The 17,449-nt window shown below is 33.8% G+C and overlaps 3 protein-coding genes and 1 non-coding gene across 5 annotated transcripts; 1 reads left to right on the forward strand and 3 right to left on the reverse strand.

Annotated features, from left to right (window-relative positions):
• The first annotated feature begins 2,194 nt into the window (after positions 1-2,194).
• LOC18035295 (transcription factor bHLH63) lies at positions 2,195-5,180 on the forward strand. The gene is made up of 7 exons (XM_024179964.1): positions 2,195-3,122; positions 3,245-3,508; positions 3,609-3,743; positions 3,849-3,920; positions 4,047-4,268; positions 4,368-4,449; positions 4,987-5,180. The coding sequence occupies exons 1-7, from the start codon at positions 2,613-2,615 to the stop codon at positions 5,022-5,024; spliced, it is 1,323 nt and encodes a 440-aa protein (XP_024035732.1). The 5' UTR covers positions 2,195-2,612; the 3' UTR covers positions 5,025-5,180.
• Positions 5,181-8,415: 3,235 nt separating this feature from the next.
• LOC18035092 (universal stress protein PHOS34) lies at positions 8,416-10,930 on the reverse strand. Of its 2 annotated transcripts, XM_006423223.2 has the most exons (5): positions 10,586-10,930; positions 9,905-9,984; positions 9,224-9,342; positions 8,824-8,900; positions 8,416-8,732 (listed from the first exon to the last, which is right to left on the reverse strand). In XM_006423223.2, exons 1-5 carry the CDS (start codon positions 10,821-10,823, stop codon positions 8,707-8,709), a joined length of 540 nt encoding a protein of 179 aa, XP_006423286.1. In that variant the 5' UTR covers positions 10,824-10,930; the 3' UTR covers positions 8,416-8,706. The 2 variants fall into 2 exon arrangements, with proteins under 2 accessions (XP_006423286.1, XP_006423285.1); XM_006423222.2 differs by having other exon boundaries at positions 8,416-8,900.
• Positions 10,931-12,457: 1,527 nt separating this feature from the next.
• LOC18035486 lies at positions 12,458-12,910 on the reverse strand. Its single transcript, XM_024179701.1, has one exon. The coding sequence runs from the start codon at positions 12,908-12,910 to the stop codon at positions 12,458-12,460; it is 453 nt and encodes a 150-aa protein (XP_024035469.1).
• Positions 12,911-13,485: 575 nt separating this feature from the next.
• On the reverse strand, positions 13,486-13,571 carry LOC112096590. The gene has a single exon (XR_002904491.1). It is a non-coding gene; the product is annotated as a small nucleolar RNA U30 (small nucleolar RNA).
• Positions 13,572-17,449: the final 3,878 nt, after the last annotated feature.

Consider the following 17,449-nt stretch of genomic DNA (forward strand, 5'->3'; position numbering starts at 1 on the left):
ACAAATAACCAAAATTAAAAAAAAAAACTCAAAATATATTTTAATGGTAAAAATACTTAGGTCGCTTTTCTAATTTGGATTGGATATCGCTTCAAACCGACTTTTAGATTATATAATTTTTTTAATTAATCAATCACTTTCTTAGTCCTTTTCTAAATTTGAACTATAAATTTAAAAGTCATCCTTAAAATTAATATGGATAATGTGAATGAAGTAAACTCGCATACACTTTACGTCAAAAAAAAATATGAGACTTAAATCTATCAATTAAATCTATCGTATTCATGTCAATTGTCTTTCACATACCTTAATCATATTTTTGTTTTTGTTTGATTCATGTCGAGCAAAGACCATAATTAATGAATTTCAATAAAATAATTGGACTTAAACCCATTACATATATATATATATATAAAGAGGAAGTTAGTGCTTTTAATTAGAAAGTTAGTTACATAAGCATACTAATCATTAACAAAGATACAAAATAAGTTAATACTAATTATAAAAGCACCCTCCTATTTTAGGAAGGGGCTGACAAATCCTTAATACCCGCAGAATCTCAAGCCGAAGCCTGTAATACTACTTTTGTTGTAAACACGCGCTTTTTGTACTCGTAAAAAGCACGTGACCAATAAATAACAGCGGTGAAGTCCACCTTCCCACGTGTAGAGTGGGAGGAATCTGTCAACAGTTAAGCTCTTACAACTTCCCAGGTACGAAACCGCCAATCACGATACTCTAGACCCCGTTTGAATGCGTCGAGTGACACGTCATCGACATGAAATGTCAGATCAGAAGCACGAGAAGGTACCACGTGTAAGAATCCATGTGGTTGGGGACGTAACAGACGACTGGTTTCCCGCCATCCTTCTCGGGCCCAAAATCCTAAACACACTGCCGCATGCACTGATTATAAGATGATCCATTTGTGAGTTCCCAACTCCCCATGCAACTCCCTTCGTTTTTATTTCTCAAAAAAATAAAATAAAATAAAAGGGGTAGAAGAAATGATACCATTGTTGGGAATCATGAATCTTCGTGATCATTGAATAATAAAATATATTTGTCACAAGGAAGGATACTAATTCGTTCTATTCCGTATTTTTGAGTTATTTTTTTTAGTATTCTAACTATTCTCACTTGTATTTGGTATAAATTTCTGAACGATGCTAAAAAGTCTATATAAAATGATATTGTGATTATATGGACTTACATTCTCGGTAGACGTACGCTTGATTATAATGAGGATAAATTTAAATTAAACTAAAGAAAAGAATCTTTAAAGTGATCAAATGATTCGATTAATAAATTAATTTCCAATAATTATCATCTCAATCTAATCAACTAATATATTTGTGCTAAATAATGCTAAACTCAACCAAATCAACTAACAAATATTCCTTTTAAAGGTTTTATAATAGTTTGACTTATCTCTTTCGTGCATGAAAAAACGAATAAATTTTTATCTATGTGTAAGTCAAATTCAAGATGTTAATATTTACGCATCTCTCATAACAATCATTCTGCCGCAATTTTTCTTTTTTGAAAATCTAATTATATCTGTCTATCTTGACTTTGATTTATGAGCAATACGAGCACTCATCAGCAGATATTACAAGCTTAATTTAGTAATAATGGATCATAAAGTTAACCAACATCGAAGACACGTCACTTACAATATTTATATCTAATTAGATGCACCGTTTTCATAATTCTTTCATATTTTTTCTTTAAAATCCTTTACAAACATAACTTTAAATATATTCCTTGAAATTTTCAAAGACCAGAGAGATGCACAAACCATTACTAAAAATTCAAATTTTAATACCCACTAGAATTTCTTTTCGAGAACTCCACTCATTTTTGTTGTTGTTGTTCTTCTTCTTTACCACGGTCAATGCCAAAGAAACAGCAAAAACTAACGCCACTTTCTCTCTTACAATTTACAGCTCAAAGCAAAGCAAAGCAAAGAAGTGGCAAAAAACCAAACCCAACCCCCCTCTCTTATCTCTCCCCACCGTCCATGCTTCGGACACTCCCACGTGGCAGTCATGTCAGTGGGTCCCATCTCCCACGGCCTCTGGTTATGGATACATTCCCATGGCTCTCTCCCCCATTTTCCCCCCTCTCTCTTGTCTCTCTCTTCCTCCCTCTCAATAAATATTAAATAAAATACATACATTAAAAAAAAAATCTTTTTTTTTCATAACATTAATAATAATTCCGGTGGAGTTTCTGTCATATTCCGGCCACTCACTTTTTTTCTTTCTATATATACCCCACTTTCACTTTCCCATCAATACCCTCACCATTTTTTTCTCTCTCTTTTAATTCATTCCATAAAGAGCCACTACACATATACATGTATGCACCTATATGTATATATAACACGCCTGGGGCTCTCGTATAATATATAGTACAAAATCTCTTCTTCACAATGAACTCGTGTTAATGTGTTAAAGCTCATCATCATCAGCAGCAGCCTTACGATATCGTACAATCACAAAACCTAACCCACCCTTGGTCGTCATCACCATTTCAACTTCTTCTTTTCTCTTTTCTTTTTGATTCATAATAATATTAGGAGTCTTGTAATTGTTTTATTTTGTGGAATGATGAATAGAGGGACGTTGCTGCCAGAGATGTTGCACTGTGCGGACATTACAGTACTTGAGAGGCAACGTGCCCGCTTGAAATGGCAACAAGACCAGCTTCAGCAGCCGCAGCAGCAGCAAGAGCTTCAACAACAACAACATCAAGAGCAGCAGCAGCAGCAGCAGCAGGAAGTGCGTTACTTTAGTGAGTTGAGTCAGTTGATCAGCCAGGGTTATGACGAGGGTGGCTTGATGATGGGGCAACAAGTGAAGCCCGACCCGGCTTTTGAAAACGGGTGGCCTGACTTGGGAAAGATTGTTGCCCCTGCTGCCGGCTACGGATTTGGGCCTGGTTTTGAGGCCAGTTATGCCATTTCAAGAACCTCTAGTTCCCCACCGGCGGTGGTGCCAGAGGCCGTGGATGTGAAGGGGAAGGTGTCAGTGGCTGCTTTGAATGAGAAGGTGAGTGCTGCGGTTGGAAGAGAAAGCTTCAAGAAGAGGAAAGCTGATAAGGTTCAAAACACAAAGGTTTGTTTGAGCTTATTTTTTTATTATTTTTTTGGCCTAATTTAATTTTATATGAATTATAAGGGAAAGTTTTGACAAGTTTGGTCTCTATAAATGCTTATTAATTGTTTAATTAATTATAGGTTGCTGTAGAAGAGAACACTAAAGACAAAAGGATGAAAGGATCAGCAGAAGAGGGAGACTCATCAAAAATCACAGAGCAAAACAACAACAACAACAACAACAACAACAACAGAAGCAACAGCAATAATAATAATAATAAAAATAAAAATAATAAAGAAACTTCTGCTGATACTTCAAAGGCTTCTGAGGTTCAAAAGCCTGATTACATCCATGTCCGGGCTCGCCGCGGCCAAGCTACTGATAGCCACAGCTTAGCTGAAAGAGTGAGTTTTAATTTCACCAGAAAGTAAAATCTTATGAACAAACTTAAGTTCATTAATCTTGCTCTGTAAACAAGTCTAATTCAATTACCTGTATTGGCAGGTGAGAAGGGAAAAAATCAGTGAAAGAATGAAGTATTTGCAAGATTTAGTACCAGGATGCAACAAGATCACAGGGAAAGCTGGAATGCTTGATGAAATTATCAATTATGTTCAATCTCTTCAAAGACAAGTAGAGGTAAAAAGAAAAATAAATAAATAAAAATAATTCATCTCAATATTCATTTTGCTTATTTCTACATATTGTTAATCTTTCTAATCATCTATCTCAATAATTGAACAGTTCCTGTCGATGAAACTAGCTGCTGTAAATCCAAGGCTTGACTTCAATGTTGACAACTTATTTGCCAAAGAGGTGTGAGGCAACATTTCAAACTCAATCTCCCATGTTACATTTATATATAATTGCTTATAATTGATTGATTACTTGTTACATATATATTTATTTTCACTAACGTTTGATATTAATTTGACTCATTAGGCCTTTCCCGTTTGCCCATCAAATTTTCCCACAATTGGAATGTCATCAGAAATGACCCATCCGGCAGCCTATCTTCATCAGTTCAATTCTTTACAACAACAAGCTGTTTCATGTTCTGGTTTGGATTTGGGAATCATTAACCCTTCTGAAATGGGGCTCAGAAGAACCATCAGTGCTCCTGTATCGGCCCCGGAAACATTTATTGACTCATCTTGCTACCCTGTAAATAGTTTCCTCTCCACTCTTTAATTTTCTACTTTTCAATTTCTGTGCTGTATTAATTCTTTTTACTCACATAGGTAACACTTAATTAATTTACAGCACTTACAGCCCTCTTCAAATTGGGATTCTGATTTGCAAAACTTCTACAATGTGGCATCTTTTCCATCTCAGCAATTTACAGGTAATTAACTAAAGAGAAATTGCATATATGTGTCTTGTCAATCTTTTCTGTTGATTATTTTTCACGTTTTAAGGCAGAAATTGAATCAACATAGTGGGTTTAATTTAACAACGGACGATGGAGACCTTATAGAGCCCCACAATTGCTAATGATTTCACTTTGGAAAAAATTGGGTCCTCTTGCAAACTTTCAAATATCTTTCTCATTCTAAAATCATTAAACCCATAGATTTTTATTGTTTTTAAAATTTTTTGTAATATTCCCACAAATGTTTTTCAACAAAGGTGACATTAAAGGTTGTCGTGCATCTTGGCTACCCCATGACTCATTAACTATCTATCACTACCTATTAATGGTGGATGTACAATATACAAAGACATAAAGCTAACTGGGGTCCCCTTTTGTATAAGTGCTAATTCCATTATATAAATTATCAAAACGATCTTAATAAATTTGATGAAATTTTACATTTCTCAAAAATTTCTAAAATGGGCATTCGTGAAAATGATCTAACTCAAGTCAATTGACCTCATGCAGGTACCCTTGAAGCTAGCAATCTAAAGATGGAGATGTGAATCAAGAGTATTCATCACACGATTTCTTATGACAGATTATTGCAGATGCCTTTGATTCAAATTCTTTTCTTCTTCTCTAAGTACATAGCGTATATATATTTTGTATGTATACTTGAGACAAGTACAACGAATAAGACTAATACCTATTAACTTTAACCTTTTTTCATTCAATTGTGTGATCACAGCATGCTGAGTTTTAGTTAAAATTGAATAGTTGAATGCAGTTAAAGATGATAGCGATGGGATTTCAAGAAAATAAAATAAAATAAAATAAAAGATGATAGCGATGGATGCAGGGGACCAAAGCTTAAGCATTAGTGGGGTTGGAAAAAAAGACTTGAGATAGGAAATGCAAGCAGGATGAGACATCTTCAATTCACATCCTCTGCAACTTATAATTTTTTTCTTTCCTATTCATCTTCTTAATTTTTTACTATATGCAAAATCATTTTGTGGACAAAATTACGCATGGAACATTACAGCAATCTAGTTCATTAACTTCGCCTACACCACTTTAATTTTTTTAAATTGTTATAAACTATAGATATATTACAATTTAAATCTACTAGAATTTTAGGTATATATGCTTTGTAGTACAACAGAGAAGTCTGCTAAGCATTAACTTTAAAATCTGCTCCCACTAATGCTTGAGGAGTTATCTTATTCAAAGGGAATGAGCTCCATGGGGCTCAAACATATTCATGTCCTCAATATGTTAAGGACAGGAGTATTACAAACCCAATGGCTAAGTGTCACGTTACTTGAAAATAATTTTTTTTTTTAAACATTATTTAAAGAAGCACAACATTTCTTCCTAATTTAATTTATTGTTTATCTTAGTTATCTTACTTAAAAAGAAAAAAAATCATTTTTTTTAAAGAAAGTATGCCTTTCATTAAAGACTAATACTAGTCAACAAAACAGGACCAATAATAGCCAGCAATACATTGCCACAAGTGCGTAAATACAAGGCCACATGAATGCACTATTTTACTAAATTCTTGATGTGTGCATTTATATCTCGAGTCTCAACCAATCAAAATATAACAAATGCGCACATGGTAAAAATTAAACTTGTGGGAATGTGGAGTGGTATAGACTGCCAATCGATAAACCATGTGATAAATAAATAATTGAAGTAACCAAAGCTGTCGAGAGAGAGGCCTTGAAAGAGCTTAGGGTAACTATTTAGCCAAAGACGAAAAGCTTGCACGGTACTTCTATTTTATGGAGAGTTTGTACTGATGTTAATTGTCATAATGATGATAAAATACTACTTTTATCTCACTATCAAATTGGCTTTACATCTTATATTACACAAATTTACTTTAAATTTCAAGTTTTACTTTTCATTGCGAAATGTTTGTATTCCATTAAAAAAATTCATTTATTGGGTGTTGTAACTTTCAAACTACCGTTATTATGAAAAAAATTGTAATTATAAAATAAAAATAGATAGTGTATTGTAAATATATAACGTTTAAGTAATAATTTGGACAAATATAGTAAAAAAATTATAAATTTTTTATCATATTAGCATTCGCTTAAATCAATTTAATTTTCAAGTCACAACGGCTAATTTTTACCGAATACTTAAGTGTTGTAGTTTAAAATCTAGTTTCAATACCAAATTGGGCATTAATGAATGAGAAAGGGGCAACTCGTGGGCTGCGGCGAGTGGGGGGACCAATGAGAGTTGCACAACTAAATATTGAATGTATATTCTTCTAATTCTCACACAACAGCCTCAAGGTTTTATTTCATTTTCAAGCCATAAGTAACACAGAAGGAAGTGGACCTGGCCTCATCCACAGGCAAGATCTCTCTGATTCTCTTTGTTTTCTGTGGATGTTGAAATATGATATTGCCTTTTCAATTTCTCGGGCCCAATCCAGCTCTCTATGAAAAAATTTTCCATCCAATATAATTTTTGAGGTTTCTCTCTCCCCTTTTCACATTGTGCAATTCCAAGGTTTTTAAAAAGGGATATTATTATTTTCTTATTAAAGGTATTCTGACACATCATATCAGTACCACAGTTTGGTAAAACTATCAATTTATCACCAAACATTTAAACTGTTATCATTTTCCCACCATTCCATTAAAACTCAGTTAATATGTAATGAAAAATTCATAAAAGGTCAATTTTACCCCTGGAGCATAAAAGACCATGTAATTAACCTTTTATGAATTTTGTAATTAAATCATCATTTGTTGTTCTTCCTTCTTAAAGGGCAAAAATTACCCTTTATGAATTTTGTAAAATTGACCGTGTGATGCTAGGTACTTCATAAATTGATTTAATTTATTAAAATTTTAAAGGACAAATTTATTTATTTAATTTTTTGTGTAAAATTATTATCATCATATCAAAAATTAATATTTTAATCTTAAATCACATAAAACTCAACTTGTTACTGAGATAAAGCAAAAGCTCAATTTTATAAGCTCAAGGTTAATTACATGGTCTTTTACGCTCCAAGGGTAAAATTGACCTTTTATGAATTTTCCGTTATATATTAACTGAGTTTTAACGGAATGATGGAAAAATGCTAACAGTTTAAATGTTTGGTGGTAAATTAATGGTTTTACCAAACCGTGACCATGATGTGTCAGAATACCTTTAGTGGGAAAATAATAATATCCCTTATAAAAATTCAAAAAGAAAAATACTTCAAAGATTCTCTTGGCTATGTGTGTACTTTTGTGCAAGTGTGCTACGACAAAAAATTGTTTGAAGCAAGTAGCAATGAGCTTAGCCTTAGCCCCCCAAGTTTGTCTTTACCTTGACACAAACTCAATTTCTGCAAAGTTTTCATAGACAGAAAAAGCATAACTTTTGATTTATATAACCCAACAAGAAAAGGGTAATAAGGGTGTGCAAATAATGCTTTTTCTTTCTTACTTTTTGGGCAGCTGGAGGCAACTGAAAAACAACGGGCAATCCAAAAGCAATTATCTCTGCTTGGATTAACAGAATTGAGAGAAAATATTGAAGATAAATGTATGACCTCTAAAGGCACTAACGTACAACAATATAATATCATTTTGCTTGCAGGTAGGATGATATAGGCACTAGAGCAGCATCTGTTGACAAGAACTCCAATGGTGCTCTCCAAACGAGACAGACACAGAATGCTTATGAGCATCAAAAGCAAGTGATATTGAACGATCGTCTGTGTAGAAAATACAAACTCTCAACTAAATCCTAGACTAAACAAGTGATTCGATAATGGCTTCTGAAGAAGGTAGAACAAGAAACGAAGAAGATCTATTTATTCAAGTTCAAAATGATACTCTGCTAAAACTAGACAGCTACAGTTCTGCCGTTTGTTCATAGAAGCTTAGCTGATCTAGAAATTATCAGAATGCAACTGAGTTTAGCATCAGATAATGAGAAAATGACAAAACACATGAGCCATTTATTAAAAAGAGTCATAACAGCAAATATATTACAAAGTTTTGAACTAAATTGGTGCCATCAGATACTTAAATTACAAATAATCAAAAGTAAAGTATCAACAACGAAAAAAAAGGACAATGAAGTCTTCTTTAGATATTACAGACATTCTTCCATGCAGCTTTCTTCCTAACACTAGCTAATAAAAACAATCAATTGAACGATCACACAATGCACACAAAGTTCATGACCTACAGATCCCCAAAAGTGTATCTGGTTCCATCATATCAATGATGCATCTCCAGCTTCTGCCAATCCACAAAATACAATTCTACTTAAGTTACTCCTACGCTACAAAGCCATCTTATTAAAAGCAGGGAATGCAACTGGGACTAGTACCTTTTCCAGGAACAACTATAATAGGAGCAGTTTTACAATGGTGTAAACAATATTCACCCACACTTCCCTGCAGTACACTGTAGAGCAATCCAGCAATGTTAGAGAGGGGCATTAACACAATATGAAAAATAAATAAATAATTAGAAAAGAGGGATGTTCCAATAAAGGTTCTCCTAGTTTATTAAAGTAAGGGATCCCCTAAAACACACGAAAAACATACACTCTAATGCAGTATATTTTGTCCTATAATATATTGGAATATGTGTTCTTCTGTTTTTAACTTGTCCCTTAATTTAATAAAGTAAGGTAGCCGTTACTTGATAATGACTCATTAGAAAAAAACATGCACATACAGAAGAAGAGATAGAGAGAGAAAATAGATGGTAGGGAGAGAACCTACCTCTGTATTAGGCCTCTGCCTCGGCTACCAATCACCACAGCTGCTGGTTTTAACCTTTCAGCTTCCTTGCAAATTACCTTAGCTGCATCCCCTTCCACAATCCGAGCCTTAGTCCTCACCTGCTCCATATAAATTATTTGAGATTGATGCTAATGCTTCTCAAGACACCAACCTTGAACAATTATTGATTTGTCAAAAGTCATAATCAGTGTGCTGTGCCTATTTGGCTATGACGACTTGTATTCCAAATTCAAAAAACTAGCTCTATTATATTTGTTACCAAAACATAGGAGGAAAAAGAAAAAAAGGTAATGCTGGGGATGCAAACCATTGTGTACAAAATAATTTGTACCCTTAGTATCATCCAAGGGAAAATCTTATATTTAGGTACATGCAAGATGCGACAAAACAGCATGGGAAACAAATTCTGGTGTTGCATGCAAAGGATGCTTTTAGGAGCTCAATTACGATGGTAATATCATAATCAATCATCTTAAACTATTGCAATCAATGGTGTTTCAGAGAAACATCAAGTTCACTGAAGTTGAAAAAGACAGGTACTGAGTTGATTAATAAATTCAGCGCCTCTCCTAATTCAAGATTTACATTTCTAACATCTTTGAAGCAACAATAAAATAAAATTTCACGAGATGGTATTGAGAAATACTCAAAAGGACTGACCATAGCAACATCCATAGCCTCTATAGCAAGCTTCTCCATCAGCCCCTGGCTCATATCATAAACAATTTGATTCTGCACACCTGAAAGGATAAAAGCCATATGCCCCCATTTTTCATTAAAACTAGTAGAACGTACAATTATAAATTCAATGCACACACGTCAAGATTTTAGTAGCAAATTCGCCCATACATTCCCCCCCCGGGGCCGGGGCGCTTCTCTCTGTCTATTCTTAAGTATTAAATGACACGCAACATTTACAAATGGGGATGATTAATGACCATTAGAGGCATTGTTATAACAATTCATTTGTAACAAGAAGCTAATCAAATTCAGAACAAAGAACACAAAATAATCAAGTTTAGTGCACACATCTCAAGATTTTAGTGATGAATAAGAGCCTACACAAAACAAGATTTCGGATCTCTCAGTTGTTTTCCTCTGTCTATTCTTGACTTTTAAAGATGAAATTAATGGTATGTTAAACTACTTAACTTTCCATTTGTAACCCTCAAATTTCTCAAAATTATTTTTTATGCGTCTCCTTCATCATTGCTCTCGCGTACACATCTCGTTCAAGAATAGACAAGAAAGAAGAAACAAAGCATTGGTATGAATCCTTTTGCAACAAGATTGTATGTATGATAATAAAAAGGGGGGGGGGGGGGTAAAATTTAAACATACTGGAAACAGCATGGACAAGATGGATGGTGTCAGCGAGTCTGCAGAGATGGATGAGGGCCCAATCGAAGGCGTGCTTGCTGTTGGGACCATGATCGACGGCTATCAATATGTCTCTGCCTCTCCTTCTCTCCCCTGTCTCTCTCTCAAGCTCTGGTTCTGCTGCCGCCGTGGGCGACAGAGTCGGCAGATTCACCTCTCTCCAGCTGTAAACTTCTTCCTCTTCCTTCACCGGTTCCATTGTCCCTGTTTCTCTGTTTCTTTTCTCTGTGTCAAATGGAAAGAAAAGTAATAAAAAGAAACAAACCCCTTTCCGTGATTTCGGTAAAAGACACGTTCGATAATCTCTTTATCGATATTATTAATATAATAATAATTTCAATACATTAATGGAAGAGTCGTGTCGAGCTGACCATCTTTGAATGGTCTTCTCCAAATGTGTAAAATAAGTGTTGGATTTGGTTACGACAAGACAAAGTCTGTGAGAGCGCGGGAATCTAGAAATTTATTGGCATCTAAAACGGTAAAATTCCTTGTGATTTTGGTAATTTTATTAATTTATCCTTATCTTTGGTTAGAACTTAGAAGAAATGATTAAAAAAAGAAAGAGGAATTAAAAAAAAAAAAAAAAAGAGAGAAAGGAAAACGAATAAAAAAAATCAATCTTACTTTCGTTATTTAGTTGGATAAAGGATTTATATTTCTCTCCTCTTTTTCTTTCTTCTCCTTATATTTCTTTAAAATAGTTCATCCCGTCCACATATTTCTCAATTTTAACATTAAACATATTTTAACAAATTAATCAATAATTACTTTTGTTTGCCACATCGTAAATGTTGATTGGTGTTAGTTGACTTAATTTTTTATTGTTAATGTAATTATCTTATTATACCTATCCTCGCGACATGTTAAATGTTACATCACTCGGTATCTTATTTTTAATTATTGATGTAACTACTTTTGAGGATTACGCAATTGTCCTCACTCCCTGACCCAAATTCAAATTGCTTATTTTATTGACTTCACCTTTGCTAACAGCGTAAAACGTGACAATAGCCCACTTAATTTGACAACTTAGGCTCGGGTAAGCTAAATTCACGCTTAAGATTTTGGTAGATGATCAAACAATCATTTATTTAAGAATTTATGAGATTCTCGTAAGTACATATGAGTTGTCAACTTATTTTAATCAAATAAAGACGATTTAAATCGTTACTTTGTACCCAATACATTAACAAATCCTCATAAGACTAATTAATAAATAAGATCATATCCAACTTAGTCCAATCTGACATACCAAAAAGTGTAAAGGTCTTGATTACATTAAAGAGACATGTTAATGTAGATTTATTCAAATTTCGTATGAAAACATAAATATATTAATGTCATTAATGGGCTTATTTTATAAGACTGTAAATATATTAATAAATCTATCCAATTTTTTTTTTTTTTTAATTCTGGACTCCAATCTTCTGCATCCCAATCTACAGTGTGTTTTCGTCTCCTAACAAAATCCGGTAATAATATGTTTTCTCTGAAGCAGTTGTGATTGCGTCTGCCCAAATCCATCCAATGACACATCTACAAACAAATATTGAAGCTCTACCATGTGATATGCACTTTTTGCCAGTCCAAATCCTTTTCCTCAAACAAAATTCTATCCTCAGCCTGCTCTCCAGCTAAAGATTTAAACTTGAAGTATTGCAGTCCAGCAAGTGCAAAACATAGTACTTCTAGTTGTCCATGTACTACATTTTTCAAATGCCTAAACCGACTCCATGTTCGAAACTATTCAAGTCATGGCCGTAGCCGGAGAATGAACTTGCCAAACCAATCACAACATGATAATTACTCAGCTTACCCTCCGAGGAAGAGCTACACAGATGCTAAACCACTGATGTAATCATCATACATTTCAGTGCAGGCGAGTTCTAGTTGTTCTGTTTGAAAACAGAACTGCAAAGCCCGGGTGTTAGCTTGCAACATTGGTTGTTCTGCCTGCAATGGGTGCAAGGATTCTGCCATTGGCAATAACGTGTCCTGTTCATACATTCTGAAAAGCCAATCATCCGGCTTCTCCCTTCGTGTGTAATTATGCAATGCACAGGCAACCACTACCAACTTCACCTGTGTTTGTAATGGGCATGGAGGAGCAGATAACAAAATGGTGAACTGCCCCTTTAGGGCCCCAAAAAATACGATCAGTGGCAATCCGTAATGATGAATGCCGTTGATTAAATAGCTTTTGGCATCTCGTCGATGATAACCGCTGGGAATTTGGTTTGTGCGGTAGGGAACACCTTGATATGGGGCAATGAAGCCTGGCATATTTGCGTACTTGTTATCCACAAGGTAGTACTTTCCTGGATCATTAAAGGTTTTATTCAATAAGAACTCAAGAGAAGGGACTTAAAAAGGCAAACCCATAAACACATGTCACTCTCTCCGCGATCGTATACGGGATCCCAGGGCCTATAGAATTGTCCCAACAACCTTACATATTTAAGACACCCTAGACCTCATCATCTTCTGTGTTTGTATGCAATTAATTCGGATCTGCAAACAACATTCTAGTGAGTCCCACGTAACCATAAACAACACCTTGGGGGACCTTACTGTATATTGCGTCTCGCGAGCGCTGAATTTAGAAGAACTCGCAAATCTGACGCTGAGCCTTCCCAACCAGCCGGGGACATAATGAAACTTCAAATCAAATGAGCAAGCCGCCGGCACGTTTTGCAGAAAGTAATCCACTCTGGTTACGGAAAGGTCCCCGCTCGTCTACACGTACCATAACTGGAATGTGCATACCCATCAACGGCTCCAACACAATCCTGGCATAAGATCGTTATTAATTAAAAAAAAAAAAAGAGAAACGGAAAAACTAAAGAGTAAGAGAAGGTGCTCAGGATAATTAAGAATGGATTGGAGAATTTTTCCTCATGTTAATCTCAGATTAACGAGATTAATTTCACTCATCATCATCGCACTTTCTCTTCCGAAGAAGTATAAAATTAAAAAAAAAATCATATTAAGAAAACAAAAACAAGAAAGAAATTTTGAGAAAAAGCAGATGCGCAGACGGCTGAATTGGGGTTTAGGGTTTCGCTTTTCCCATTACTACTATTTATAGGCAGAGAGAGGAGAAGAAGACTGAGAGGAGGCGTGCTCGTAAATTTCATTGATACCCTTTTGTTTTTATAATTCGTCAGATAATTATAGAGTTTTTATATTACTTCTTAGCATGTCCAAAATTCAACTCTATTTTTTATTTAGAATTATAGATTTTTTAATAAAATGATTAAATTATATATTTATTAAATAAACTGAAATCATTAAGAGGATAAAATATTATTATTTCTTTAACTTATTATAAAAAAGTATTATGAAAAAAAGTATGTCAATATATTATAATATCGTTACTAATATTTGAAAGTTACAGAATAATGCAGTAACAATTAACAACATTTTTATAATTCCATGACTTATTTCCTTCACAATCATATATGCTTATTCTTTTTCTTCTTATTAAATCAAATTATTCAAGGATTATTGCATTGTTGTTACTCTTTTATTAAATATACATTTCGAGTGCTTTGATGGTATATATGTTGTATTTACTCTTTCATATGGATCAACATTCACACAAATATTTATTTATAAATCAGCCTAGGTAATAAAAAGTCCTGGATTTTCTTTTATTAAAAACAAAGTAAAATAGAAATTCAAATTTATGAAAAAATGGGGTCTTTTCTAATAGAAAATTCAACATTCATTAACTCAAAGAAAACAATAATATATAATTTCTGTTGCGAATGAACATTATCACTCTTTTTTATTGTACTTAGAGAATGCCTTTTAAGGAATGTAAATGGTTATCTATATAGCATCATTCTCACTCTTTTTGTGAGACGCTCTAAAGTTAAAAGTAGCATCATATTTAACCCCCTCACTTTATCTCATTAATCCCTACTATACAATTAGTTATATTTATTTTCAAATTATTTCAAATTATCTTTACTTATCAATAATGACATTCATTTTTAGCATAGCATCGAAGAAACAAAACATAGATCAATAACAAATTTGACACAAGTAATATAATTATTTAATTTACATTACAATAGAACATTTTGCAATCACATATCAGACCCATCAGTAGGTGTGCGTTAGGAAAGAAATCTTTGCAGCAACAAGATAATGGAAATTGGTTGAGAAATTACTTAGCACAAGCTTATTTCAGGGTGATGTTGAGTCAAACGCCAGTGATGAAAAACTTATTGATGAAATCTTATGTTTTGATGGCTATGACCATACTATCATTTTTGTGTCAATTGATAAATTACTAAAATCAATTTTCGCTTGAGTAATACTTCTTAAAGTCATGATGCTAATATTGCACTTGAAGAATTAGTATAGTCTTTTACGCACAAAAGCACAAAGGAGGGACGAGGTGTCATGATAGCCTCACTCCATTCTATTCATCCAAAAGGGTCATTTTCAATTTTATCCCCCCAGGTTTAGGGTCCCTTCACTTAGATAGAATGTATAAGGTACCTTCATTTTACACCCCTACCCTTAGTATATAGTTGATTATATATTTAGTATGTGAGGGCATATAAATAATTGCATGCTAAATTGCTTAAATACTAAAACCATTTTGAATTTTTGCATTTTGGAAACTGTCTAAAGCATCATAATGCCCGCTGGGTAACAACAGAAGCATGATGATGTCCAACAGTCTTTACACCAAAATAAAAACAATGATATGGGTAACTTTCATCTTCACAAATCAAAAACACATATTCAAATCACCATTACAATTCTTAAGAAATGCATTGAGGAAATTCGTTGTAGGAATTAAATATACCTAAAAAATAGGATATTTAATAAAATATACCACATGCTTGATAATTATGTGGATATGTCATTTTGTGTGATGTATTGTCTAAAATGTCTTTAAAGAAAAATATAAAGTACACACACAAATCATCTCTAACACACACCCTTTTACTTCCACACTATTTCACTCTTCATTCAATTTTACTCCACACAAGAAAAAGTCACTCCACACTCTCAAAATCACTCCTGAACAACCGATGTATTGAGATTTTGGTTTGTAATTAGGTGCATTATTCATTCAATGAATAAGGTAATTAAACTTTATATTTATTTTGTGTTATTTATTCATTTTCTTAACATTATATTATTTTTAAGGTTTTGTTTGATTTGTGATAAACAATAAAACAACTCACATTTTCATTACATTTGCATCATATCGATGTCTTGTAATGGATTTTCTAACTATATTTGTTGAAATCTTATTTTGTTCTCAAAAATTTGTTCTGCACATGATTTACACAACAACAATCGTGTATGTATGAATTTACATGATTACGGCCGTACAAGTGTGCAAAATGTTCCAACTGTTATGACAATTTGCTTACCTTTTATAATGAGTGTATTCAAAGTGGTCTTGTGCTTGGTGATGAATAAATGCAAATCAAGGTTTAGGTATTCAAAGACAAGAAACACATCTGTCCCACTCCTCTATCTGGCAACCTACATCCAAATTGTAAAAAAATTCAGGCAAAAAGGTTGCTAGAATTTTAGTAAGATCTATTCAGGCAGTCTTCCAATTATTAAGCATATATTTTAGAATAGAATCAAACTCAACAAGGTATAACTGTTAAGTTTAGATGTGGTAAATGACCTTTAATTTGGCCAATTTCCATTCAAGACAGTAGATTTGTGGTGCTAGAACAAGCAGCAGCAAAAGCGTGAAGTAACAGAAATAGAAGTGTTGTGAGTGTTGGCCTCATCTAATAGCCCATTGTTGAATACTAGAGAATGCATATTTATACAGGGAAAAATTATAATTTTATGCTCCAAGTCTCACTAATATTTTCACTTTCACGTGTTAAAATACTCTAAGCTTTTATTATGTGTGTTTTATTATAATTTAAGTATTTTATGTATTTCAGAGATATTTTGGCTATTTCACAACTAACGAGAAGTTAGACAGCGAAACATATGGCATTCTTAAACTTGGAACGGTCGAAAACCTCAGGAAGAGCATAAAAGGGTATTCAGTACTATTCACGTATACGGTACTATTCATATATACGACATTATTCATAAGTATGGTACTGTTCACTTATACTATACGATGATGTGGCATTGACTGATGATGTGGCAGTATCCTATTGGCCAATTGATATGGCATTGGCTGATTATGTGGCGTTGACTGATGATGTTGTTGAGTGTTAGAAAATGTATATTTATAAAGGAGAAAATCATCATTTTACATTTTAAGTCTTACTAACAACCCTTACTTTTATGTATTTAAGGTTCTTGTAATTTAATTATGTGTGTTTTATTTTAATTAAGTATTTTGTGTATTTTAGGGGCATCATAGTCATTTCACAATAAACGAGAGATCAAACGGCAAAACAGACATCACTTTTGAATTCAGGACGGTCGAAAACCTTAGGAGGAGCATAAAAGGAAAAATGGCACTGTTCACATGTACGGTACTATTCACATGTACGATACTGTCTACGTTACTGTTCACGACACTGTTTACATAGACGGATCGATGACGTGGCATTGACCGATGATGTGGCATTGACTGATGAGGTGTCATAATCCTGTTGTTCTAAAATTCTTATGAATTGTTGATGGTGACGTGACAGCATATTAGTGGACCAAAACTTACGCGTACGGTACATGCATTACACAAGATTATTTTCAACCAAACCGCGTTACTGTTCAAAGCCAGGTCAAACCGTGTTACTGTTCACCCGCGTGGTCAAACCGCGTACTGTTGACTGATGACATGGCGCAATCCTGAGCGTCCAAACTGTT

The sequence above is a fragment of the Citrus clementina genome, unplaced genomic scaffold (assembly GCF_000493195.1).
Source record: "Citrus clementina cultivar Clemenules unplaced genomic scaffold, Citrus_clementina_v1.0 scaffold_8, whole genome shotgun sequence".
NCBI lineage: Eukaryota > Viridiplantae > Streptophyta > Magnoliopsida > Sapindales > Rutaceae > Citrus > Citrus x clementina.